Source organism: Myotis daubentonii, chromosome 11 (assembly GCF_963259705.1).
Source record: "Myotis daubentonii chromosome 11, mMyoDau2.1, whole genome shotgun sequence".
NCBI classification, from domain to species: Eukaryota; Metazoa; Chordata; class Mammalia; order Chiroptera; family Vespertilionidae; genus Myotis; species Myotis daubentonii.
In genome coordinates this window covers 5,528,097-5,555,388 of record NC_081850.1, presented here as the reverse complement: position 1 = coordinate 5,555,388, position 27,292 = coordinate 5,528,097, and the positions used below count along the sequence as shown (strand labels likewise).

Here is a 27,292-nt window from a genome sequence, read left to right as displayed (position 1 = left end):
TATTACAAAAGAAGAAAATTATAGAGCCATATCCCTGATGAACATAGATGCAAAAATTCTCAATAAAATATCAGCAAACCAAATTCAGCAATACAATAAAAAGATCAAGTGGGATTTTTCCGGGATACAATGTTTGGCTCAATATCTGGAAATCAATTAATTTAATACACCACATAAACAAAATGAAGGGTAAAAATCATAAAACCATATCAGTACATGCAGAAAAAGCATTTGACAAAATCTGGCATCCATTTATGACAAAAACTCTCAGCAAAATGGAAATCAAGGGCGTATACCTCAACATAATAAAGGCCATATATGACAAACCCATAACTAACATCATACTCAATGGGAAAAAGCAAAAAGTATCTTCCTTAAGATCAGGAACAAGACAGGGTTGTCCACTTTCACCACTTTTATTCAACATACTATCAGAAGTTCTAGCCACAACAATTGGATAAGAAAAAGAAATAAAAGGCATCCAAATTGGAAAGGAAGAAATAAAACTGTCACTATTTACAGATGACATGTTGCTACATATAGAAAACCCTAAAGATCCTACCAAAAAACTATTAGAGCTGATAAATAAACTCAGTAAAGTAGCAGGATACAAAATTAATATTCAGAAATAAGTTGTATTTTATATACCAATAATGAACTATCAGAAAAAGAAACTAAGAAAACAATCACATTTACAGTTGCATTTTAAAATACCTAGGAATAAATTTAACCAAGGAGGTAAAAAAAACCTATAGTTAGAAAATTATAAGGCATTGAAGAAAGATTTTTGAATTGGATACAAATATATAGAAGCAAGTACCATACTCATGGATAGAAAAAAATTAACATTGTTAAAATGTCCATACTACTCAAAGCAATCTATGGATTCAATGCAATCCCTATCAAAATTCTAATGACATTTTTCACAGAACTAGAACAAAAAAATCCTAAAATTTATATGGAATCACAAAGGACTCTGAATAGCCACAGCAATCTTGAGAAAGAAGAACGAAGTTGGAGGTATCATGTTACCTGGTATCAAACTATACTACAAGGCTTTAGTAACCAAAAAAGCTTGATACTGGCATGAAATCAGCCATACAGATCAATGGGACAGAATAGAGAGCCCAAAAAATAAACCCACGCCTATATGGTCAATAAACATATGACAAAGGAGGCAAGAACATACAAAGAGGTAAAGACAATCTACTCAATAAATGATGTTGGGAAAGTTGGACCGATACATGCAAAAAATGAAATGAGACTACCTTTTTATACCGTATACAAGAATAAACTCAAAATGAATTAGGGATTTAAATGTAAGACTCAAAACCATAAAACTCCTAAAGAAAACACTGACATTGCTCTAGTAGTATTTTTTCTGATATATCTCCTCAGGCGAGGAAAACAAAAGAAAAAATAAACAAATGGGACAAGTTTTTGCACAGAAAGGAATTCATGAACAAAACAAAAAGACAACCTACTGAATGGGAGAAGATATTTGCTAATGATACATCTGATAAGGAGTTAATGGCCAAAATTTATAAAGAACTCATACAACTCAACACCAAACAATAAACAATTCAATTAAAAAATGGACAGAGGACCAAAATAGACACTTCTCCAAAGAGGACATACAGATGGTCAACAGACAAATGAAAAGATGCTCAACATCAATAATAGAAATGCAAATTAAAACCAAATGAGTTATCACCTCACACCTGTCAGAATGGCTGTCATCAATAAATCAAGAAACAAGTGTTGGCAAGGATGAGGAGAAAATTGTACTATTGGTGGGATTGCAAATTGGTGCAGTCACTATGGACAACAGTATGAATGTTCCTCAAAAAAATCAAAAATAGAACTACCTTATGACCCAGCAATTCTACTTCTGGGTAGCTATCTGAAGAATCCAAAGCACTAATTCAAAAATATATGTGCAGCATATGTATTTTCAGCACAATTTACAATAGCCAAGAATTGGAAGCCACCCGAGTAATCACCAATACATGAGTGGATAAAAAAGTTATTACCAATGGAATATTACTCAGCCATAAAAAAGAATGAAATCTACCATTTGCAATCACATGAATGGATCTAGAGAGTATTATACTGAGTGAAATAAGTCAGACAGAGAAAGACAAATACCATATAATTTCACTTATATGTGGAATCTAAAGAACAAAACAGAAACAGACTCATAGGTACAGAGAACAGACTGTTGGTTGCCAGAGGAGATGGGAGTTGGAGAGCTGGGTGAAAGAGGGGAAGGGATTAAGTACAAACTGGTAGTTACACAATAGCCAAGGGGATATTAAGCATAGCACAGTCAATAATATTATAACAACTAGCTTATGGTGCCAGGCGGGTACTAGACTTATCGAAGGAAACACTTTATAGATCATGTACTTGTCTAACCACTATGCTATATACTTAAAATAACACTGAATGTGAACCATAATTGAAAAATATAATTTTTAAAATGTATTGTAATTTACTCCCAGAAGAAATGGATACAAGGGAAAAACCTTAACATTAAACCAAGAAATGGTTAAATTTATATACATAGAAGCATAAATTGGATCTTAATTCATTTGTCACTCCACCTCCTTTAGACCCCACAGAGTGAGTAGCCAGAGGCCTGGAGCTAGTGAAGGAGTTATAGAAGTGCCTGAAGGGGGAGAAGTTTAAAATGAAAAGAAACCTTTAAAACACACAAAATACACACACACACAAACTATAATAATAAAAGTGTAATATGCAAATTGACTGAATGATTGAACAACAGAATGACCGTCTGGACAACCTTCCGGAAGACCACACTATGACATGGCAGCCAGGGGAAGGAAAGCCCTGATAGGCCCTGATCACTGGCCAGGCCTAGGGACCCTACCTGAGGGGTCCCGGACTGTGAGAGGGAACAGGTCGGGCTGAGGGACACCCCCCCCCCGAACCCCCCAATGCACAAATTTCGTGCACTGGGCCTCTAGTATATATATATGTGTGTGTGTGTGTGTGTGTGTGTGTGTGTGTGTGTGTGTGTGTGTACAGAGCTGACTATAGAATGGGGACTTACATTAGCAATTAGTTATCAGTTGTGAGTGAATTATTTTTAATGTGGGTGCAGGAGCATGCTCACTGATTTGATAAGAGGTGGCAGTGTTCTCTACATGTAGCCTGGGCCCGGAGGGATGCATCTGGAGCCCTCTCTGCCTCCAGTAGCTGCCACTCTCCTCCTGAAGTTGACCCTGGAGCAGGTGGGGTGTGGGGAGGGAGGAAGAGAACACTGCTACTTGCTCCTGTGATGATCCACTGGGCTCAGCCCCGCTGGGGAGCTCAGGGACAGCATGAAACACTTGAGTCTCCCAGCCAACTCCCTTTTGAAATGGGTGGGGGTGCCCTTGGAGAGGTCAGTTCCTCAGCCCTCCTGGCAGATGAGTCTCCAAATGCTTGAGAAAGTACGTGCTGAAGGATAGGAACCAGTCCTGTTGCCAGGGGAGCCATCACTGATGTGTGGCACCCCCACAGCCCTCACTTTATATCTTCCTGTGACCTGGGCAGGAATCTGCAGCCCTGCCCCGCTCAGCAGGCTTTTGCAGTACGTTTTTCTGCCCCTCCACGGGAGATGAAGTGCCACCAGGGAGAGGTTACTTTTGTCTTGGGTTTTTTTAACAGGGAAGTGCAAACCAACTTTATATGTAATGCCCACAAACTGGAAACAAATATCAGTCAACAAGTAAACACAGTGTAGGCTATTCACACAATGGAATACCAGTCATCAAGAAAAAGGAAAGAACTATGGATACGTGCAGCGACAGGAGTGAATCTATAAATAGTTTGTTGAGTGAAAAGAAGCCAGATGAAAAAGAATGCATATGTATAAATGATATGTACATAAAACTCTAGAAAATGCAAACGAATCTATACAAACATATAAAGCAGGGCGGAGGAGGGGCAGGGAGGACCAGGAGGCAGCGCGTGACTTGGGCGTGTTTTCATGTTGCGGCCCTCATTGCCTTGCCTCTCACCTTGCCTGGCAGGTGTTGGCTGCCAGTCTTCGCCAAACGGCTCTCCTACATGTCTTCCCTGGTAATAAGTTTGCTCTTTTCCTGAAAACTGTAAGCACAAAGAGAACAAAATTATGCTCTTCTTCTGTCCCCGTCTCCAAAAGCCACGGTCCAGTAGAAGGAACAGCAGTGGCCAGGCAGCTGCATCCCGATCGCACACCATCTTCCCTCCATGCCTCACATTTGGCATGAAGAATTAGGAAATAAATGTGTGTGGGTGTGAGGAAGAGACTGCATCTCAAAAAACTACACATTCCCCCCCCCCCCCCGTTTTCATTCCCTAAGTCCCCTTCCACCCAGCCCATTCCCACTCAGTGGCAGAACTACGGACACTGCATTTCAATGTTATTTTGACACTGTTATTAGTGTCATCATTATTCACTAAGGTAGGTGACATCAAAAACTCTCTACAGAGATGCATTACCTCTACAAAACAATTGCCTTCCTAGAATGTTTATTTGGAGGTAAAATCAGGGAAATGACTAAAATAGAAAAAAATCATAAAATTCTCACCTATGTCCACTGTCTTTTCAGAGAAACCAAAGCACCCAGGCTTCTTAAAAGCCTTGAATCCTCTCCTCTCCTCATGAAAACTGCAGTGTAATGAGCTGTGTCCTGGGTGGGGGCGGGGGGGGGGGGGGAGTAAAGGACCCAGCCTCCCAGCTCAGGAATCACAGTATAGTCTCAAGGTATTTGACTAAGACCCTGTGATGTTAAAACAAAAGCCTCCCCTATTTGTCTGCTTCGTGAAATCCAAGGGGGGAAGCATGTGTGTTATTCTGTCAAAGACTGAACAGAACAGCAACCTGAAAATAAAGCTGAGAAATCTAAAAGGAAATACAGTAAAACCTCGATGTAATGGACTAATCTGGGTGAGAGGGTGTGCGTTAAAGAAAAAAATCCGTCATCTAATAAAGTAGGTTTTCTGAATGTGTATGTTTAAAAATGATAAATTAGCCCAGCCAGTGTGACTCAGTGGTTGAGTGTCTATGAACTAAGAGGTCACAGTTCAATTTCTGGGGGTCAGGGCACATGTCCAGGTCGTGGGCTCAATCCCCAGTAGGGGGCGTGTAGGAGGTAGCCAATCAATGATTCTCTCTCATTATTGATGTTTCTCTCTCTCTCTCCCTCTCCCTTCCTCTCTGAAATCAATAAAAATATATATATTTTAAAAGTTGACAAATTAGTTTACCTGTTTTTACTTACGTAGACACATTTGTAATTAAAATTAAGTATGTACGAAAAGTTTAACTTCACAGAAAGTTTTCTACATGTATTATAGGAAATGCAGGCATTCACCAGTCCCTGAGAGTAAACAAATGCTTAGCCACATGGGCACATGGGCCCACACACTTTAAAACTGCTGCAGAGTGACGCCGGGTGACAACAGAACCCATTACCGTGTGCCATGGCGCGATTACGTGGTAATCATTAGCCAAACACGTTACCAGCGGTGACTCTTGGATGTAAATATGTAGACTACGGTTGTAGATATGCAATATTTATCTATGTTGGCGAGATTACTACAGTGTTTTTTCCAACGTATGTCTTATTTGCTGAAATTTGTTTAAAATAACAGTGAATTGATAACAAAAAAATAACCTGTTAATTTAATTATAAGCAAATATTGTTTTAAAGCATGTTAAAATGAATAGGGTGTTAATTTTCACATATGAGATATGGACTGGAAATTTTGTCCATTAAATCAAAGTCTGTTAAATCGAGGTCTGCAAAATCGAGGGTTTACTATAAAGTTCAATTAGCCAGCATCCCAAGAAAAAGGTACAAAGCTAACCGGGGCTGAGTCAGGGCCATGCGGCCTGGCCTTCAGGCGGGCATCCACAAACCCCCCAGCGGGGGGCGCCTTGTTTGGGATGCTGTTGTAGTACGGGTGGTCGGAGCCATCGCCCTCCTCCTCGGTCCAGGGCTCATCCAGACTCTGCATTCTGTTAAAAGAGAATTTTCCAGAGCGTTAGCCGAAGTTGAGCTTCTAGTCAAAACCATCAAATCTAATGTTAATTAATACCTGTCACCCCAGGAAAGTGAATTTAGTCACTGCCCCTTCAACCGTGTAGGTCTCAGGCATATATATGAAAAGTATATTAGTGGTTTAGTCAAATATCTCTGCCTATTCACAGATCTATCCTTTGGAAAATTCCAATCATATTTGAAACAAGAAAAAAATCATTGTTTTAAAGTACATTTTAATTGGAAAGAAAAAGTTTGCATGTAAAGACAACAAGTTCCTCAAAGCACAGACACACATTTTAGTAAATTAAAAAATTTACCCAAAGCAAAAGCAACTAAAAATTAAACATTTAGTGACATCGTGGAAAACGACAGGGTAAGACCTCTGAAAATTTTCTCTTCCATGAAAGCAAAACATAACTGGTAATAAATAAATAAATAAATAAATAAATAAATATTATATATATATATAATAACTATTTAAACTAGTTATATATGTAATAACTATTTTAAACCCTAGTAATTAACCAGAGGCTTGCAACAACCTAGGGAGTGTTTATTTTGCTTTTTAAGCAAATAAAAAAAAGCTGTAAGAACAGCAGCTTTGGGGCATTTTAACTTGCCTTATTCCCATCTCCACAGTAGTCTTGAAAACAAACAGCTTACAGTCACAGAGAAAACCAGTAGCCTGATAACCATAGGAGGGGGCAAAACAGCACTGAGTCTCTTTCAAAGCCCCATTCCCAGCGCACAATCATTATCTACACTGTCTAACTCCTTGGAAGAGGTCACTCCTAAGGCTGCCTATTTGAGCGGGTTCAGAGCTTGCCCAGGGGGAAAATGCCTCTTACCCTGGGACATTTGTCAAAAACAATTAGAGGCAATTGTTTAACAACATGGCACCCTGAGGCAGTATAACATTTGGGGCAAAAAATAGGCTAATCAAAAGCTTTAAAAAAAAAGGCTAGAAAATAGAATGTCTGTAAGAACTTTGATAAATTTCAACATGTTTCCGGGAATCTAGAAGGCCACGTGTATTCTTAGGACTCTGTTCTTATCCAAGGATGTATGCCTCCTCAGGAATGATTACAAAAGGCCCTAGACTCAGCTCTGGCTTACCTTGAAGCTATGTGCAAACAGGAAGTGAAAGTTACGGCGGAATTGCCAACTGCCTAGCTGAATGTTGAAAGGGTGCCCCCACACTCAAAGAGTTCTAGGAATTTAAGGAAATCTCTAATCATTAGTTTCCTAATAATTGAACTGAACAGAGTTGTCAGTGGCCATATCTGACAAAGAGTACAGAGTTATGGATTTAGTTTAGAAAAGTTTAGAAAAGAACAACCACTAAAAAAGCAGCAACAAATCCTGAGGAGGGGAGAAATCTGATTTGCAGAGTTAGCACATTATATTATTTAAAATCTCTAGCTTCAACAACAAACATTTTATGAGACATGCAAAGAAACACAAGGATTAAAAGCAATCGGTAGAAATTGCCCCTGCGGAAACTCAGATTTTGGACAAAGGATCTTCAATAATATTCACAGCTGACTTTATTCTCAGAAACAATGAAAGCCAGTAAGCAGTGGGGTGGTATATTCAAGTACTGAAGGAAAAAGACTGTCTACCAACTACTCTATGTCCAGTAAAACTACCCTTCCAAAATGAAACAAGAAATAAGACATTTCCAGATAAACAAAAACTGAAAAATTCATCACTACTAGGTCTGCCCTGCAATTAATATGAAAGGAAGTACTTCAGGCTGAAATGAAAGAACACCAGATGGTAATACATATCCACATGAGGAAACAGAGGATGGTAGCACAAAATTAAATTTCTTTAAACTTTAATATATAGAAACACATATGGGACTTCATGCCTTATGTTTTTTCCCAGGGAAGCATGGTAGTTCAGTCAACTCCGAGCACCCATTTTTATACACATTGTTTAAATAGTGTTTATTTGACTTTTACATAACATTTCAAAAGTACAGAAAATTATAATTAATGTAAAAGATACTTACACATCCACCACTGAAACGAAACAGCGTGAACATGTTGCTGTATTTGCTTCCTTTTTTTTTCAGAGGGAAAAAAATTTGTCAAACTGACTTTGGATGAATAGATATGTGAAACTAACAGTAAAATGTTCATGAGGAAGCTAGATGATGGGCATAAAGGTGTTCACTGCACATTATTTTTGTATATTGGTACCTTTTCTTTATGAAATGGTAGGGAGGAAATGCACTGGACCAGGTGAAAACCCACTCCACGCCCACTCCATCCTTGCATGTCCTAGAGTTGGTGTAATATTTCTGCATGTTTTTATATACATGCATTTATACATAAACTGTATAGAACTGTTTGTGTCTTTAAGTTTTTCATAAATGGTTCATATTTTTTTCACTCCATTAAAAAATTCTGCCATTCTTTTCTGATAATAACACATATGCCAATGTATTCTTTGTAATGACTATATCCCATTATATATAGAATCTGAAAGTTTGTTCATTCGTTCCCTGCAAGGCCATCTGCCCTGGGGCCCTGTCACTTTCTCACTCTAACTCTCCTTACACATGCAGCTCGCCTGAGCTTGTGAGAGCTTCTGGCAATGGGGAAAGTGGGGCCTTCACAGGCACCTCCAAAAGGAACGTCTTAGAGAAATGTTCCAGTGGATGGGAGAAAAAAATTAAAAGTCTCTTTCGAAAAAGGTGAAAGCTTCATAGAGATGACAAAAATCTTCAAAAGAATGAAGGCAAGGGGACACCGCCTCCATGACTAAGTCCCGAATGTGGCTGCAGGAGTTGGAAAAGGCATGCAAAGTAGACTTGGGAGAAACAAAGCAAAGTTTTACTGGCAGTGAACACACCACGGTGATAGATAGGCCTTCAGTATGAAAGGTCGGTAAGGACAGCCTACCGAGTGACCACTATGCCCTGGGTTACCTTTTTTTATGCTGCATGGAATATCCTTATGTCCTAAAGGTATTCAATGGTCAATCCTGAACATCCTATCTAATAAAAGAGAAACATGCAAATTGACCATAACCCCGACACCCTTCCCATTGGCTAATCAGCAAGATATGCAAATTAACCCAACTAAGATGGCGGCTGGCAGCCAGGCAGCTGAAGTGAACAGGAGGCTTGCTTTCTCCAGTGAAGGAGGAAGCCAACGTTCCCTGCCTGCTGCTGCCGGCCTCTAAGCTGCAGTCTAAGAAACAATGTTGAATTACAGAAGTTAAATAAACCCCAGAAACCTGCTTTCAGCTGTCAGAGCTGGAGCTAGCAGGACCGCAACAGTGTTACAATTATAGAACCCAAACAAACCCAGATACCTGCTTTCAGCAGCCGAGGTCTCAGAGCTGGAGCCGAGCCACAGAGCTAAAGCCGGCTCTCAGTTCCAGTGACAGCCATAGGAGGTAAATAAATTCCGGAATAAAAAAAAAAGAAAATAAGGAGAGGCTGGGAGCTTCAGTCACCTGCCAGCCTGAAAACGGCCCTCAGCCCCTCATCCAGACTGGCCAGGCACCCCAGTGGGGGCCCCCACCCTGAAGGGGGTGTGACCAGCTGCAAACAGCCATCATCCCCTCATCCAGGCTGGCCAGGCACCCAAGTGGGACCTCCACCCTGAAGGGGGTGTGACCAGCTGCAAACAGCCATCATCCCATCATCCAGGCTGGCTAGGAACCCAAGCGGGATCCCCACCCTGATCCGGGACACCATTCAGGGCAAACCAGCCGGCCCCCACCCGTGTACCAGGCCTCTATCCTATATAGTAAAAGGGTAATATGCAAACTGACCCTAACAGCAGAAGGACTGGGAATGACTGGTCACTATGACACACACTGACCACCAGGGGGCAGACGCTTAATGCAGGAGCTGCCCCCTGGTGGTCAGGGTGCTCTTACATGGGAGGAGCTCTGCTCAGCCACAAGCCAGGCTGATGCTGCCAGTATAGTGGTGGTGGCGGGGAGCCTCTCCTGCCTCCTCAGCAGCACTAAGGATGTCCAACTGCAGCTTATGTCTGCTCCCTGCTGACAAGTGGGCATCCCCTGAGGGCTGCCAGGCTGCCAGAGGGATGTCTGATTGCCATCTTAGACCCAATCCCCTGGGGAGCAGGCCTAAGCCAGCAGGTTGTCATCCCCTGAGGGGTCCCAGACTGTGAGAGGGCACAGGCCGGGCTGAGGGACCCCCTCCCACCCCCCCGAGTGCACAAATTTTTGTGCACCGGGCCTCTAGTCCTATATAATAAAAGGCTAATATGCAAATCGACCAAACAGCAGAATGACCAGTTGCTATGATGCGCATTGACCACCAGGGGGCAGACACTCAATGCAGGAGCTGCCCCCTGGTGGTCAGTGTGCTCACACAGGGGGAGCGCCACTCAGCCAAAAGCCGGGCTGACGGCTGGCTAGCGCAGCGGTGGTGGCGGGAGCCTCTCCCACCTCTGCGGCAGCACTAGGATGTCCAACTGATGGCTTAGTCCCGCGTGGACTTAAGCCAGAGGTGGGCAAACTTTCTGACTCGAGGGCCACAATGGGTTCTTAAACTGGACCGGAGGGCCGGAACAAAAGCATGGATGGAGTGTTTGTGTGAACTAATATCAATTCAAAGTAAACATCATTACATTAAAGGGTACGGTCTTTTTTTTTTTTTAGTTTTATTCATTTCAAACGGGCCGGATCCGGCCCGCGGGCCGTAGTTTGCCCACGGCTGACCTAAGCCATCAGTTGGACATCCCCCGAGGGCTCCCGGACTGTGAAAGGGCACAGGCCAGGCTGAAGGGAACCTCCCCTCCGCCTTCAGTGCACGAATGTCTTGTACTGGGCCTCTAGTTTTTTATAATAAATTAAATCTCTCACAATTCCTGTTCACATTTACTATTATATTTAACACTTAAAATAATAGTACTGCCAAGGCACTATTCTTCTTATTTTACAGAGAAATACATATCCACATGAAGAGACCCAGACTGGGTAAAGAACTTGACCAGGGCCACATTGAGTTTCCGAGCTGCAAAGGCCAGTACAGCCGACTGACACTGGTCATTCCAGGCACGGGGCCTCACAGAGAGCCTCTGGGCAGGAGGCTGCTGGACCACGATGCCACGGACAGTGGACATGCAGAGCCTGAGGGTGCGCCCAGAGGAGGTGGCATGGGGAAACCTCACATGGTTGCACCAGAAGCAGAGCAAAAACGTATTACAATGCTTTTTTGTAACCTTGGCTACTATCACTATAGTTTCCAGAAAAAAATGTTTTTCTAAACCTTCAGAGCATCGCCCGTGTGTCCGCTTCCATCTGCCAGCTTCCTCCGCGCCGCACCCCACGCCCCGCCCCCCGCGCCCGGGTGTCTCGGAGCCCAGGAAGCCCTGCCTCGCGGAGAGCGCACCTCGGGGAGCCGGCGTGGTTTTCTCCTGTTGAGAGCTTTGTTTTCAGGGAGGAAAGGGGCTACATTGCAGCAAGGCCACTGCAAAGAGCAGCACTACTCACCGGTCGTGGAGGGCAGGGACCTTGGAAGGACAGCGCAAATACTGCTTGAACCGGAGCTCAAAGGCTTGTCCGATGGCGCCGATGACGTCCTGGGCCAGCCCGTCGCAGCACTCCAGGATGTGGCAGGCTGTGGGAGCAGCGCGCAGGCCCGTTAGAGGCACACGGAGCGCCAGCCCCTGCCCAGCAGCCCTCCTGAGGGTGGAACCGTCAGCCCCAGTGAGGAAAGGGGTCAGGGGGTGCGTGTGTCCTTCTTAATGTGTCCCGGGGCTCCACCTGCAGCTGAACCCCAGGGCCGCCATCGGATGCATTCCTCAACAGCCTGTTCTCGCTAAAATTAAAAATCAATCCCTTGTGACAGGAGCCCGCCATCCCTCCAGGACACACTGTCCTGTGACCCGGCTGCGGCACATCCAGTGGAACCTTCAGAGAAAGGAGGGTCGCGTGGGGAAAGGCAAGAGAAGGCCCCGCCTTTGCTCTCGAGGTAGTGACTGCCCGTGGCATCCCACCGAGCGCCAGGAGGAAAGGGGCTGCCCTGCGCTGTGGCTGCCATGCAGTCCTCGGACAACTAGGCCTGACAAGGGATGGTCCCAGGAGACCACGTCCCAGCTGTATTTTTGTTATTGACCATTGAGATTAGCTTTTAAGTATCCGCCCACGTGGGCACAAGCAGCGCCTGTGACACAGCTGTTAGGGTGCCAGTTACCGGCCGGCTGACAGGAACGTCCATGTCTTTCCAGCTGAAGGGAAGGAGGAGCCGAGGCTGGTGAGGGAAAGACAGCTGGTCCCCCCCACACCCCAATTTCCAGCCCCGCACCCCACCCCCAACATCGGCAGCAGCCACCGGAGTGGCTGGCCGTCCTTTGGAAAACCAGAATACAGACCGGAAGGGGACCATGTGACCCTCTGGGGTAAGAAAGTCAAAGGCAAGGGCCCAGCAGGTGCCAAGGCCCTGAGGCAGGTGCTGTCTTGCTGTTCAAGGAAGAGCCAGCAGTCTGAGGAGCTGGAGGCGGGCGGGAGTGGTGGGGAATGAGACAGGTGAGAGCAGGACTGAGCTCGCTCGGGCCCTGTGCACGGTGATGAGACTAGCACCACGTGGAGGGAGGAAAGGCAGACCTGTGGCGTGTCGGTGTGTGGGGCTGTGAGACTTCTGCGTGCGGAGTGCGCCGGCGCCGGCTCTCAGCCAGAGCCCAGCGGGACGGGCATTCAGAGTGTCTGGCACAGGATGTCGAAAGCCCAGGGCCCGGCTTGTTTGTACAGTCGCTGTTGACAACAGCCAAGTGTGGAGCAGCCTAAATGTGCACTCACAGGAAACCCACCTCCTCCCAGCTTAAAAACAACGAACACACCGTCGCTCCCCCTCTCCCACCCCGCCACCCCGTGCAGGTGAGGTCTTGTCTACGCAGGAGTGGGAGTTAGAGCAGGTGCTGTGCTGTTTGCCCCCGGTGACATCAGAGCATGTAGGCCTTTCCCGGGAAGTCACCTCCTGGGCCCTACCACTGCCCAAGGCTAGAGCAGCCCGAACTCTGTTGAAACAGTCCCCTGCTGTTAGAGAAGCAGGGAGTGGGCAGGCATGGCCACTGGAGGCAGCATCCCCATGCGCCACCAAGGTTCCCATACAACTCGATGGCGTGGGTCAGAGGTCTTTCGCCTTCCACCAGGTTAACTACAGAAGCATGGATTCTTGACACCAGGTTCTCACTGTAAATAACTTCTAGCTAAACCCAAAGACATGCAAAAATGCATAGGCAGGAATCATCATGGAAACTCTGACCCAACTCTGAGGGATTTTGACAGAAGACTTTCTAGGACCCAGATGTGTATTAACACCTGCCCGCCTTGAGGAGCTGTGCCTGCAGCCACGGGACCACGCCGGCACATCCACGGGGGCTCTGCTGGAGAGTGAGCTATCTAAGAGCCCAGACAAGACATTTACTATTTACTCCCAGCATATCTTGCTAATCTGACTCCGAATGGCAGAGGCCATTCTTTTTTTTTTTCAATATATTTTATTGATTTTTTACAGAGAGGAAGGAAGAGGGATAGAGAGTTAGAAACATCTATGAGAGAGAAACATCAATCAGCTGCCTCCGGCACACCCCCCACTGGGGATGTGCCCGCAACCAAGGTACATGCCTTTGACCAGAATCGAACCCGGGACCCTTCAGTCCGCAGGCCGATGCTCTATCCACTGAGCCAAACCGGTTACGGCAGCAGAGGCCATTCTTGCTGCATTAACCTCGCTGCCTGGCCCGGGGGGTGGGTGGGGGGTGGGGGGCGGAGAACAGCAGCTCCTCACTAGAAGGGGGTAACTGGGCTGGACACATGAGCTGAGGCAAAGCATGCTCCGAGATCATGTTCATGGCGAAACCGTGAGCCCCTCCCTGCACCGAGGCTGTGCCTGCTGTGGGGACAGAGCCCTGGTGCAGGGAAGGCTGCAAACTCCCGCGGAGGGTGGGTCTGGGCCCTCCCTGGACCGGAGCTGTGGCTGCTGACAGTACACGTGGCCGGACTGGGGCTGTGCCTGGCCTTTCAGAGACCTGGAAGCTTCCCCTTTGGTGTCTCAGAGCCGAAAGCTGCCAGGTGAGAAGTCCTGCGCTCCCTGGGGAAGGAAAGGCTCAGACACCTTGGCCGTCTGGTCATCCCTACAAGGTGTCAGGCGTGGAAGCGAAGTAAACTTGGACCCTCTGGACCAGGCCAGCCACCAGCCCAAGTCCACCCCGTGCCGCCACTAACGCCACATGGAGCAGGAGAGTCGGCCGGCTGAGCCCTGTGGGATCCTGACACTTAATCTGAAGTGACAGGTGATAGTAATTGGCAGGAAGGAGTGTGTGTCCCCCACCAGGTATCTCAAAGGGCCCCGTGACAGGGTGCCCCAGCACTGCCGTGCGCAGGGCCAGTATCTGCCTCACTGGCACTGCACACTGCCCCTGGGGGAGCCGGGCACAGCGCCCATGGGATGTGGAGTGGAATCTGATTTCCATGACTGAAAAGGCCCTGTGGGCGAAGGCACTCCTGGGTGTGGCTCTGAAACCAGACAGCAGCCTGCACACTTCCATGGCCCCAAGTCCAACTGCACTGGGCCCAGCCCCTCCCTCCGGAGCCTGGTTCCTGCCACGGTGCGTGGGGCCACCTGGAGGGCTGTGAAAAGGCTCCCTGGAGGGCTGGCTCTTGGAGGCCTGAGCCCTGAGCTGCCAAAGCTCCCCTACGTGACTCTAAAGCAGCCGTGGGCAAACTAGGGCCCGCGGGCCAGATCGTTTGAAATGAATAAAACTAAAAAAAAAAAAAAGACCGTACCCCTTTTATGTAATGATGTTTACTTTGAATTTATATTAGTTCACACAAACACTCCATCCATGCTTTTGTTCCGGCCCTCCGGTCCAGTTTAAGAACACATTGTGGCCCTCGAGTCAAAAAGTTTGCCCACTCCTGCTCTAAAGTGTAGCTCACTGAGAGCCACTGACCGAGGGGTCCCTGAGGACGTCAGAAGCGCATAGGACTGATCAAAGTTGACTTCAACAACCGTTAACCCTGGGTGGAAATGGAATTCTGTGCCAGGGAGATGCAGTCTGCCCCTCCCCTTCCCGACCTCGTGGGACTTCGGGGTTGTTGAAGAGTTGGCTTCTGTCATGGGTTAGTGTCCTCAGTGAGAGATGTGCCCTTCATCGGAAACAGGGCTGCTGCAGACTGACTAGCTAGGGCGAGGTCAGCTGGACGGGTGGGTCTGACCCAGCACATCTGGTCCCTGTGAGGTGGCCCCGGGAAGCCAGAGGCACATTCAGGCTCTGGCCACGCGAGGGCTGAGGGCATGGGGAGACACTCGCGTGCCCAGGGGTCAGGCACCCGCCTGGAAGCTGGAAGAGGCAGGAAGGACTCTGCCCTGCAGCCTCCAGGTCGGCAGCTGACCTCAGAGTTCCGCCTCCGGAGCTGGGAGACAGGGGTCCTGTTGCTGTGAGGCTCCTGGCTTGTGGCATTTGTACAGCAGCCCCAGCAAACCAAGAACACGGCCTCCACCTGGGCAGAGGAGCTGGCGCTGAGCTGCCCTAGCCTGCCCTCTCAGACAGTCACGTGCATGTTATGTAAGGCCCTTGGCATCTCTCCTCAGACCCGTTACGTAAGGGCTGCTTCAGTTCAGACGTGGTCAGCCACAGCATGTTAGCAAGGGGGGCTGGGGACAGTCCTCAACTCACCCAGACCCTCTTGTCCCTGAAATCTTTGTCCTTATCCTGGCTCTGGGTTAGGAGTGACAATGTGGCGATTAGAGGATGTTATCTGCATTAGAACGCCTCATCTATGAACCCCCAGACACCCCAATGCCAGCTTCTAGGGGAGCCCCAACATACCTGGAGAAGAATGACAGCCAACACTCTGTAAGATCGCACCTTCATTCCCAAGACAGAAAAGGCCGCCCCACCAACCACTGCTTTCCAGCCCAGGGCTGGGAAAGTCTCCAATGGAAAGCGCCCTCACTCACTTACAAGGCACCGCAAACGTCCCGCCAGTCTGCGTGGTCATTTGCAAGGTGCACTGATGCGTCAATCACCCGGCCTTTCCCCTGCACACGCCTCATTGGGGCCACAGGAAACGCAGCCCCGGGGCTCCATAGACCTGAGGGCAGATGGCGGTGAAGCCGCGTCCTGCACCGGGTAGCCTGGTCTCTCTAGGCTGGCTTGAAAACGGAATGCTAAGATCTCATTTGTATTGAAATGTAAAAAGAAGAAAGTATGTGTGTAAGTACCTGAATAAACTGCTGCCCACTAGAAAAACGTCGGTACCGGGTGCTGGGTGGGAGAGAGGCAGCCAGTGGGTGGGCGAGGGAAGCATCGCTTTGTGCTGTGTCGACGCCTCTGGTGATGGTGGGGGGAGGTCGGCATTGGAGTTGCTGGCGAACCAGTGGCCGCCTGGTATTTCAGGGAGGCACCCTTCGTCAGCCCACCCCCAGGCTTGTGAGCCTCGGTGAGTGGGGCTTGGTTTTAGTGGTAAATCGGGGTGGTGGTGTGCAAGGAGAGTCTAGGAGTAGGGGCCCGTGAGGAGAGAAAGCGCTGGAATGCCTCGGGCCCCACACCCCACCGGGGCAGCTCCGAGGGGCAGGGGGTGACAGACCTAAGCCTGGACACCGGCCCTGTGCGGGGCAGCACCCGGCTCCTGGGAGACTCGGCAGAGGACACGGAGCTCAGCCCGCCCGGGCGGCTGATCTGTAGTCTTCTGTGCGCAACGGGGCCACTTTCAAGGTCTGAGGGCAGCAGCCTGGGGGGCAGGTGCCGCGAGCACGCTGGCCGATGCAGGTGTGCGTTTGGAGCTCACAGGCCCAGCCAGGTGTGCCGCGCGCATCGCCGCCTGCGACCCTCAATGACCATGAGCAGTGCGAGGTGCGCTGGCTCACGGCGAAAGGGCTGAGCTGAGGGGCACGTCTGTGTGAACCTCCGGGTCGAGCCTGTGTGTCTGAGGAGATGCCAAGGGTCAGGCATTGCTTACCTCTGCGGTTAACAGGGTCCTTCGCTACGTACGCAACGTAGTCCGTTGTGTCCTGTCAAAAAAATCAGACATCCACGTCACTACCGTGCACAGACCAGCTCAGGGCGACATGCCGGCCAAACAGGCCCCGGGCTGCCTTTCTCACACCGCACCTTGGCAGGGCGGGGATCACGGGCACCTGGTGAATTGCAGATTCGGGTGGGGGAGGGCGCGGATCACTGAGGAGCTTTAAGAACAGTCTCAGCTCCCAGGAAACCTGATTTATGAATTGGGCGTGAGGCCTGGGGATGGGGATGTTTGAAAGCTGCCCGGATGATCCCAATGTGAACCGAGGCTGAGAGCACTCCATCAGCTCTGTCTGCTCAGCGAGCCTCTACCTCCAGTCCGACAGCGCCCGCAGCTCTGTTACCATGACCACCCCGTGCCAAGTGCCCCTTCGCCTGTGTAAGCACCAGCTGTCCCCGAACTCCTCCCCAACAGGAAGCTGAGTGCCTCAGGGCCCTGCACTCTCCTACCTGCTCTCCACTGTGGGATATGACACCCCCTGGTGACAGTGTTGTTCAACTCCAAAACTTTCCTATTTCTCAATGGCATCAGCATCTGACAGTTTAAGGTTCAGATAGGCCACTTACTGATTTTGTGATCAAGGGCCTTATGCAAATCTTACATACTCGTGGGTACTCAGCAAATGTTTATTTTCCCCCTGTCATTGGAGCTGGTGTCAGAGCCCTTGCGGGGCTGGAACACAGACTGCACAGTCCCGCCCAGGGCTTCCATGCGCTGGGCCCGAGGGGAGGCCACAAAGTGTGCTTTTGGCAAGTCCGCAGGTGCTGCTGCTGCCGCTGGCCTGGGCCTCCCTGAGAGCTGCTGGTAGGGGACACTCAGCAGGCGGTGCTCCATGGTTCTTTTTTGGGGGGGCATAAGTAGTCATTTATTTTTTAAAAAATCTTTATTATTCAGATTATTATAGATGTTCCTCTTTTATCCCCCCCTAGCTCCCCTCCACCCGGTTCCCACCCCACTCCAGGCCTCCCCCACCCCCCACTGACCTCGTTCATAGGTAAGCTCTTTGTCCAGTCTCTTCCCTCACCCCCCACTTCCCCTTCCCCCTGAGAATTGTCAGTCTGCTCCCTTTCCATACCCCTGATTCTATTACCTTCACCAGTCTGTTCTGTTCATCAGGTTTTTTATTCATTTGATTTTTAGGTTCACTTGTTGATAGATATGTATTTGTTGTCACTTTGTTGTTCATAATTTTTTCTCTTTACCTTTTTCTTCTTCGAGACTACCTCTCAGCATTTCATATAATGCTGGTTTGGTGGTGATGAACTCCTTTAGCTTTTTCTTGTCTGTGAAGCTCTTTATCTGTCCTTCAATTCTAAATGATAGCTTTGCTGGGTAGAGTAATCTTGGTTGTAGGTTCTTGCTATTCATCACTTTGAATATTTCTTGCCACTCCCTTCTGGCCTGCATAGTTTCTGTTGAGAAATCAGATGATAGTTGTATGGGTACTCCCTTGTAGGTAACTAACTGTTTTGCTCTTGCTGCTTTTAAGATTCTCTCTTTGTCTTTTAAGATTCTCTCTTTGTCTTTTGCCCTTGGCATTTTAATTATGATGTGTCTTGGTGTGGTCCTCTTTGGATTCTGCTTGTTTGGGGTTCTCTGTGCTTCCTGGACTTGTAAGTCTATTTCTTTCACCAGGTAGGGGAAGTTTTCTGTCATTATTTCTTTTAATAGGTTTTCAATATCTTGCTCTCTCTCTTCTTCTGGCACCCCCATAATTCGGATGTTGATACGCTTGAAGTTGTCCCAGAGGTTCCTTACACTATCTTTGTATTTTTGGATTCTTTTTTCTTTTTGCTTTTCCAGTTGGGTGTTTTTTGCTCCTTCATATTTCAAATCTTTTACTTGATTCTGGGATCCTCTGGTCTGCTGTTGAATCTCTGTATATTATTTTTTATTTCAGTCAGTGTATACTTAATTTCTGATTGGTCCTTTTTCATATCCTTGAGGTTCTCACTAAATTTCTTGGATGTTTCTAGAAGATTCTTGAGTAACCTTATAACCGTGGTTAACTCTATATCCAGTATTTTGCTTCCATCCATTTCTTTCATTTGTGACTTGTTTCTTTGTCTCCACATTTTGGTTGCTTCCCTGTGTTTGTTTCTATGTACTGGGTAGCTGCTGAGTCTCCTTGAATTGATAGAGTGGCTTTGTGTGGTAGATGTCCTATAGGGCCCAGTGGCTCAGCCTCCCCAGTCACCTGAGGTGGATGCTCTTGGTGCACCCCTTTGTGGGCTGTTTGCACAGTCTTGTTGTAGTTAACCCTTGATTGCTGTTGGTATCACTAGGAGGATATGACCTCCAGATCAATTGGCTATGATGACCAGCTGTGTCTATACCAGAAGATCAGTTGCACAGGAGACACCCTTATGGAGCAGGACTTGCTTAGTGGGGCTTTGGTGCTCACTGAGTCTGCCCCTTGAGTATGTCTCTTATGGATGTGAAGAGTTGTAATCTGGATGGTCTCACTCTGACCACTGGGTACACTGGCCCTTGGATCTCCAAGGAGGGCCGCCCAGCAGGAGCTACAGAGAGATCTGCAGATTCCTCCTCTTTGTATGGGGTTTGGAGGTGCCCAGCTGGGAAGCAAGGCAGGCTGTTGCTGCCAGGCCTTGGGCCTCCTTTTGGAAGCTCTGGGGCTCTCTGACCCAGCTGGAGTTTGACAGGTTTTAGGCAGAGTAAGGACAGGCCATTCATATGCAAAAGCCGATGCGCACAGCTTGGGTGGGGTTGTAAATTGGGTGGGGCAGGGTCTCTGGGAATCACCAGGGCAGAGCAAACAGCAATGGCAGACAGTCAGCCCTGCACTGGAGAGGTCCCCAGGTCTGCGTCCTGCACTTCTATGCAGGAACAACGATCGCTTTGAGCACCTCTGAGAGAAAGCCGCCCTCGCGTTCCTGTCCCGATGCCAGACAGTCCAGTTTCTCCCTGTCTGAGTCCCCAGAGTCTCGCCCGGAACTGGAGTTCAGAGCAAGCGGGAGCTTGTATCTCCCTCCCTATTAAAAAGGCAGCGCATCCAGGTGCCGGCACTTTTCGCGCCTCCACACCTCTTACCGGTCTCAGTGCGCTTTCTTCACCTCTGGTTGTGGAACGTCCACTCAGCCAGCCTTCCTGTGGTTCTGGGGGGTCGTTGTTCTGCCTTTTAGTTGTAATTTTGATGTGGTTGTGAGAGGCAGCAAGTATAGGTGCTTACCTATGCCACCATCTTGGTTCTCTCTATAAGTAGTCATTTTAATTGTTTCGAATATATGAGCTGGATCCCTACGCATGAAACCTGTGCCTCCTTGCCTACCTCCCATTTAAGCAGGGCACAGACTCTACAGCCTCAGCAGTGGGCCCTGGTGGCCACGTGGATTTTAGTTTCTAAACAGTCACAGGGACCAATAATCCTCTCATTTCATGCAAGCAGAGGAGACTTCTCTGCAGGGGTGGGGGGCCTGGAAAGGTCTGTCCCATTAGTACAGACAGCTCCCACCATCGGTGCAGAAAGACAGCTCCCACCATTGGTGCAGACAACTCCCCAGGGCTCCTGCTCCACAGAGCTGCACGGCATGGCTCAGGGCCCTGGTGTTAGCAGCTGGGAGAGTCTGTGGTGAGCGCCTTCACTGTTAGGTCCTTCTCTTTCCATGGGGCTCCCGGAAACCCTCAGTGAGGGGGTGGCAGAGGGAGCATGCCTGCGGGTGGGCGTACAAGGCTATGGAGCACTCCCTGCAGGGTGGTGGGTGGTGAAGACATTGCCTCATACCCTTGCCCCAGAGCTCACAATGACACAGTACGACCATGCAGGGGAGAAGAGCTCCCCCAGCAATGGGCTGTGGCACCAGGGCCCTTCTCCCGTGTGCAGCCCAGCTCAGCCGTGTGCTCTTCCCACTCAGAGCACTGGCCATCGGTATATTCACAGACTGACCTGGGGAAGGGAGTAAGAGACAGTCAAACCAGTCCACCTGCTTCCGGTCATTTCCATTAGGAAGACCTGGTAAGACTCTGAAGCCATTGGCAAAAATAAGGCTTGTCGCTTGCAGTCAGAGACCCTGTTCCTGGATCCAGGAGAGTCACTGTCAGGAGGCTCCTCAGGGAGCACTCATGTTTCTCAAACTGAGATCCACGAAACCTAGGGCTGGGCAGGTATCTCCCCCTGCATTTGAGACGTCACCAGAATTTCCTTTTAATTTTGTATTTTCATTCCCATGATAATCGTCAAGTTAATATAAGAATATTCGGGATCATCTGGATGATCACCAGGGCATCATGTGTGGCATGCAGTTTTAGTGCCAAGATTTTCAGTTGGGTTTCCAACATCATGGGTACCACATTCTTAAAAAATTAGGTAGGAAAGGACATCATCTAATCATAAAGACTAGATGCCGTTGCCCCCCCGAAGCAAATTACTGTCACATTTATACACAAGGATGTGCCAGTAAGGGTTTGCTTGAGTGGAAGAAATTAGTGGGAGAACTGAGTCTCTGGCACTGAGGAGAGATGCCGACCTCAAGATTCTGAGGGGCCACAGTGGCCGGTCTGGCTTCACGCTGAGAGCAGAGACTTCGTGTCAGCAAAACGTTAGCCATCACAGTAAATTAACGCTATTGGCTTTTCCTGTGTTTGTTAGTAATCTCCCCAGTTTGATTGGGGTTTGCAGTTCAATAAAAAGTATAACATTGCACTCGCCAGTTTGGCTCAATGGATAGAGCATCAGCCTGTGAATCCCTGTCAAGAGCATGTACCTCAGTTGCAGGCTAGATCCCAGCCCTGGTTGGTCGTGTGCAGGAGGCAACCAATCGATAGGTCTCTCTCACATCAATGTTTCTCTCTGTCTGTCCCCCTCCCTTGCACTCTCTCTCACTAAAAATCAATGGAAAAATACGCTCAAGTGAGGATTAACAAGAAATAAAATGTATAGCATGGGAGTCTATATTTTATTTTTGTACATATTTGGGTAACAAACTTAATTTGAGTCAACACTAGTGGAATACACAAGAAAATTCTTCTTTTGAAATTCTTATTCCAACCTGAGAAAGTCTGCTCAGATGTGAGGTGTCCCTGTCACTCCGATGGCCAGTGGTCAAGCCAGGACATAGCTTTCCTGATCCAATACTATTTCTGTAGCACAGCGGGGGGGGGGGGGTGTATGACTGTTCAAAACAATGTTCCTGACATCACACCGTGAGCACATGGAGTCCCAGAGGTGGGCCCAGAACGTGTTCAGAGTTTACCATCTCTGCTCTCACTCGCCGAGAGTCTCTGAGCCTGGCCGGCATTCATTCTTTCGTGGTCTTTTAACACTGCTAATCATGTAGATTATAATGCATGTGTACCCTTTTTTCTTGGAGGGATTAACAGTGTTTTCCAACTTGTCTTATTTAACATTTCAAAATATTACTTTCTAACCTGGTAAACTGAGGCACAGAGCAATTAGTAGATATACACGTGGCAACAGAACAATGACTAGAGCCTAGAACTTTTGGGTTTGTTTAAAACACCCACCAACTGTAATAACTATCAACCAAGTTGGTATGGAATTCATGGACAATGTGATGTATACTTGGACTGGTTACAGGGGCAGTGGAAAGTAATTCATACTCTTTCATGTTCTTGCCGATTTTTTCTGATAGATGTTTCTCTCTCGGTCTGTCTGACAGAAAAAATCAGCAAGAACATAAAAGCGTATGAATTACTTTAAGGGTCCCTGAAGGCTTCCCTTTCCGAGGAAGAAGTGATGGGGAAGCTGAGGAAAGCTCACAGGCCTATGTGCACCCTAGGGATACACTGGTTCCCACACAGGACAATGTGTTTGGCTTCCCGGTTGCTCCATCATCGCGGGATGAGGACTGAGACGGGCTCCGGAGAGGACTGTCAGTGCAGGTGGCAGCGTTTCTGCCTTTTATGTTTCAAACTGGGCCAACTGCCAAATTTAAGAAGCTGTGGTTCCAAGCGTCACATGCGGCAACCCAGTAGAAGGCCACTGGCAGTTCAGGAGAGCCAGACACAGCACAGGTGCAGGCATCAGTGCGGATGCGGGCCGGCCGTGCAGGCAGAGAGCAGGTGCGCATGCACCTTGGGGCATGACCCTCAAGAGTGCACCAATGGTGGGTTCGACTATGGAAGACGTCACCTTCTAAACATACTTTATAGTAAAACACAAAGCAATGCTGATGCATGTGTGATGCCCCCAGGTGCTGCAGGAGCTGGGGGGGGGGGGGGTGCCGGTTCCCCTGTAGGAAGACACTCCACCGTGATCACACGCCCTTTGCAGACGCAGAGACTGGAGCCAGCAGTGGAAAGCACTCCCTTGCTTCGGCTGTCCATGTGCCAGCAGCAGTTCAGCAGTCAGGCTGCCCAGGGGGAAGGGGCTGGGAGGACAGGGCTGTCCGGTAAACATGGGCTGGGAAGAATTCCCTGTCTTGGATCAGGAGTAATATATCCACCAATTACTCAGGCGACCTTGGGCCAGTAAATTTTATTTAAAATCTGAGCATTGCCTACTGATAATTGGACAAAATAATACAAAACAACAATTATAGCAAAAATACCGCTATAAGCCACCATTCTTTTATTATAAAACAATTTTAACAGCAAAAGGACATCTTCCCAGGATATTGAACAATTTAATTGATTAAACTTAGCTCCAAGAAAAGCTCACTCTTTTGTCCTAATTTTTAGATGTTTCCCTGGAGTGATAACTTTAAGCAGACCAATGAAAAGTAAGTGAGAACATTTGGGGAGCCTTTCCCCGCTCACTGCTGGCGGGGCTGTGTGTGTTTTCTACCGGCTCCCTCTGCACCTCCCTCCTCGTGGCCCATTCCTGCCCGGGCTTCTTCAAAGGGCTGGACGGTCCACGGTGAACGGTGACGGCAGTGAGTGTGCAGGCGTGGCCCTGCGTCCTGCCTCTCCTGACACTGACAGTGACCGCTAACACCGGAGCGTCACATTCCTGACCACACGTGGGGAGCAAACCCCTTGTTATTGCACCTTCTTCATAAAATAAATGATGCAAAAACAGGACATTTTATCCTGTCTCCCTCTTGGTCTCTGCAACTCCTTCCCTGTTGGCTAAACAAACCATTAAGAGGCTACAGCAGGGGTGGGCAAACTTTTTGACTCAAGGGCCACAATGGGTTCTTAAACTGGACCGGAGGTCCGGAACAAAAGCATGGATGGAGTGTTTGTGTGAACTAATATAAATTCAAAGTAAACATCATTACATAAAAGGGTACGGTCTTTTTTTTTTTTTTAGTTTTATTCATTTCAAACGGGCCGGATCCGGCCCGCAGGCCGTAGTTTGCCCACAGCTGGGCTACAGTGTTAGATTTGGAGGAAAAAAATGCCAATTTCAAATATTTATGAACAAACTAGACCAGGGGTGGGCAACCCCTGACACGCGTGCCAAACATGCCATGCCAGTAACTTTTGCTGGCACGCGAAACCGCTCTTATAATCTTCCATTTACAATTTTTTTCTTAATATTGACATTTTTTATTTTTTAGATAAATTCAGTGTAGATGCATCTTAGATAAATAAATAATTTTACATAACAAGTTATCTTAAATACCATAGACATGGATTGACGAGAGAGGGGAAGAGCAATTTCTATGCCTCTGCCTTAACTCTCCCTGCCTGCCTAGATCCGACCAGTGTTTTGGTTTCATCCACATGCGCTTGTGAATCTTTGTTCTCAGTGATGAATTTTGTTAAGTCTCATAATAGGAGTAGCCTGACGGATGAAAGTAGTAGCTCGTGCATCTCTCTAAAGGTCATGAAATATAAACCTGATGTAAAATCTCTGTCATCAGTGATGCAGCAGCAAAAGTCCCACTGATAATATCAAGTGGAGTCATTAAGTTTTCTATCGGACTATCAGTGTACATGTATACACTAAAAAATAAATGTATTTTTCATCATCATATACTGTGTTTTTGTCGCTTGAATGAATTTTATAATTTCTTCAAGGTTCTTCACATACGTACACCTTAAGAGATATCAAGTAGGCGTAACGTGTTCTCAAAAAATTAGGGTTGGCATGCAGAAGAATTTTGAGTCAGAGATTTTGCTGGTTTTGGCACACACTCACAAAAAGGTTGCCCACCCCTGAACTAGACTAAGTAAATTCATAGCCTTCAAGTAGACTTATATTTAAAAACAGAGGACCTGGTGGAGGCCCAGTGGAGAAACAGGAACCAAGCAGGGCAGACAGTCGTGAGGCTGACACGTGGCGACTCTCATTACCTCTTACTGGTAAGAAAACCAGTGCCTCAAGGGTTGTCAATGGTGCTTGGCTAACGAAGTGAAAGTTTAAGCTTTCTTGATAGCACCCTAAGAAGCGCACCTCGGAAGCAGGGCCCCTTCCCAGCCACTCTCAGCAAGACGAAGAGAAAACAACGCCAAGGGCACTTACCGGGTCACCCCCAGAGGCGAAGGAGATGGACTGCATGTGGTGATTCGCTATAATCTGTCAGGCCCAAGACAAGAAACGAGACGTGCCATCAGTGCTCTTCCCACGTCTTGGAAAACCAACCGTTGACAGGCAGTACGAATCAGCAAGGCTTCCCAAAACTCGGTAACGCTGTTCCCCAATGAACATAACTACTAGAAAAGCAATAGCGCAGCACGTCCGCTGCTCATCTAGCAGCTTTGCCAAAATGAGCTCCTATAAGCTCCACGGTACCCCGGAAGGAGCTACTGAAGCCCATTTCACAGATGGGGAGTCTGCGGCCCAGAGGGGCCAAGTGGTTTCTCAAAGTACCACAGCCAGTAATGGCCAGGGCCGTGGCCGAACACAGAGGGTCTTCGCGACCATGCGTCTTTGAGAAGGAAAATGTCTCACCCACACACCAAAACATTCAGCTGTGCAGTGTCAGTTCCCAAGGACACGTGGGGTCCTCAGTGTAGACTCGTAGCTGTAGTGGAGGGAAGTGTGTCTGCCCCAGTTCAGCCCATTTACATCATGTGCGCATACATTGCGAAGTCCTCATCCAAGATCAAAATTGGCGCCCTTTCAGGCACTCTTGTAATTTATCAATTTAAGAGCCAGCAAAGACATTCCAAGTTCATCTTTAAATGGGAAATTTCCATTAGCATTATAGACTGCAGGGTACAGTGGAATTTAGCGGACGCTGAGTAAATTAGAAGCTGCACTGAATTTAAAATATAAGTCTTCCACGCTACTTTTATCTTTTTAAAGACAATGTAATGACATTGAAGGAAATTCCTGGGGGTGGGAACAATCCTCCCTCCCATCATAATCAGGTTTATTTCTGCTGGGCCCCCTCAGGCCCTGGCGGGCAGGCAGTCAGAGCTTACAGAGCTGTAATCCTACCGTCCTGGGATTTTTCCAGCCATGCTCCTATAAAACCGAAGCAGAACCATAAATGAAGTGTAAGATAAAATATTTTTAAATGCCTACTTCAGTTTTCAGGACACGCAATACTACTCAGGATCTAGAAAAATCGGAGCATATAGTGCTTACATTTGAGGGAGAGTCAAAAGTTAACCACAGATTTTTGACTGCATAGGGGCGGCTCCCCTAACCCAGGCACTGTTCAAAGGTAAACTGTAAACAAATAAAAACATGAGTCCAGCTCTGTAGCCTGTGCCCAAGCCCAGGGGGATCAAACTACTAGTTGGCTTTTGCAGCTCTCCGGAATCCTGCCTGGAGTCCAGGGGTGGAGGGCTCCGGGGAGCAATGAGGACACAGTAACCCCCAAATGATGATAAAGCTACAACTTCTAAAATTACATTTTGCTTATTTAACTTTTGCTTATTTAATTTTTACTAGCTTAATCTTCTTAACAAACTGGGGTTTGGAAATCAAAGTGGGCACTAAGATTGAGGGGAAAATAGAAATCATATTCGGTCAGCGCAGTGCCTAACCATTATGTGTGAGTGCATGCTATCCCGTTGGCTAAGAGAATTGAAGAGGAGAGCTAACTAACTGAAAGCATGCATTTTTGCTCTAAGGCTGTATCATCTTTTTCTTCTCCTTGAGAGCTCTGCAGAGGGGAGCGGGCACTGCCTCTTGCTCTCTCTGCATTGGGAGGGAGTGTCCTCTCAGCTTGCTCTCAGTTTGCTCCAGCGAGGCCCTGAACTTGGCCGGAGGGAGAGCCAGAGGGATGCAAGCTTCAGCTCCCAGCAGACCTTCCTCAGCTCATGCTTCTGAAGTCCGTACCGGCAACCCTCAGGACTCACTCCCACCCACCTAAACCAAGGGCAGGCCAATGAGAGCTGGCACACCCAACCAG

At 47.8% G+C, this 27,292-nt stretch overlaps 1 protein-coding gene across 1 annotated transcript in view; it reads right to left on the bottom strand.

Annotated features, from left to right (window-relative positions):
* SHC3 (SHC adaptor protein 3) overlaps positions 1 to 27,292 on the bottom strand; it is a 149,594-nt gene that overhangs the window by 33,876 nt on the left and 88,426 nt on the right. The window contains exons 5-9 of the mRNA XM_059656370.1: positions 25,450 to 25,503; positions 16,995 to 17,046; positions 11,523 to 11,649; positions 5,863 to 6,013; positions 4,029 to 4,116 (exon numbers count right to left, since the gene is read on the bottom strand). Of these exons, the coding sequence (XP_059512353.1) occupies positions 4,029 to 4,116; positions 5,863 to 6,013; positions 11,523 to 11,649; positions 16,995 to 17,046; positions 25,450 to 25,503 (472 nt within the window). The remainder of the gene's footprint in view (positions 1 to 4,028; positions 4,117 to 5,862; positions 6,014 to 11,522; positions 11,650 to 16,994; positions 17,047 to 25,449; positions 25,504 to 27,292) is intronic.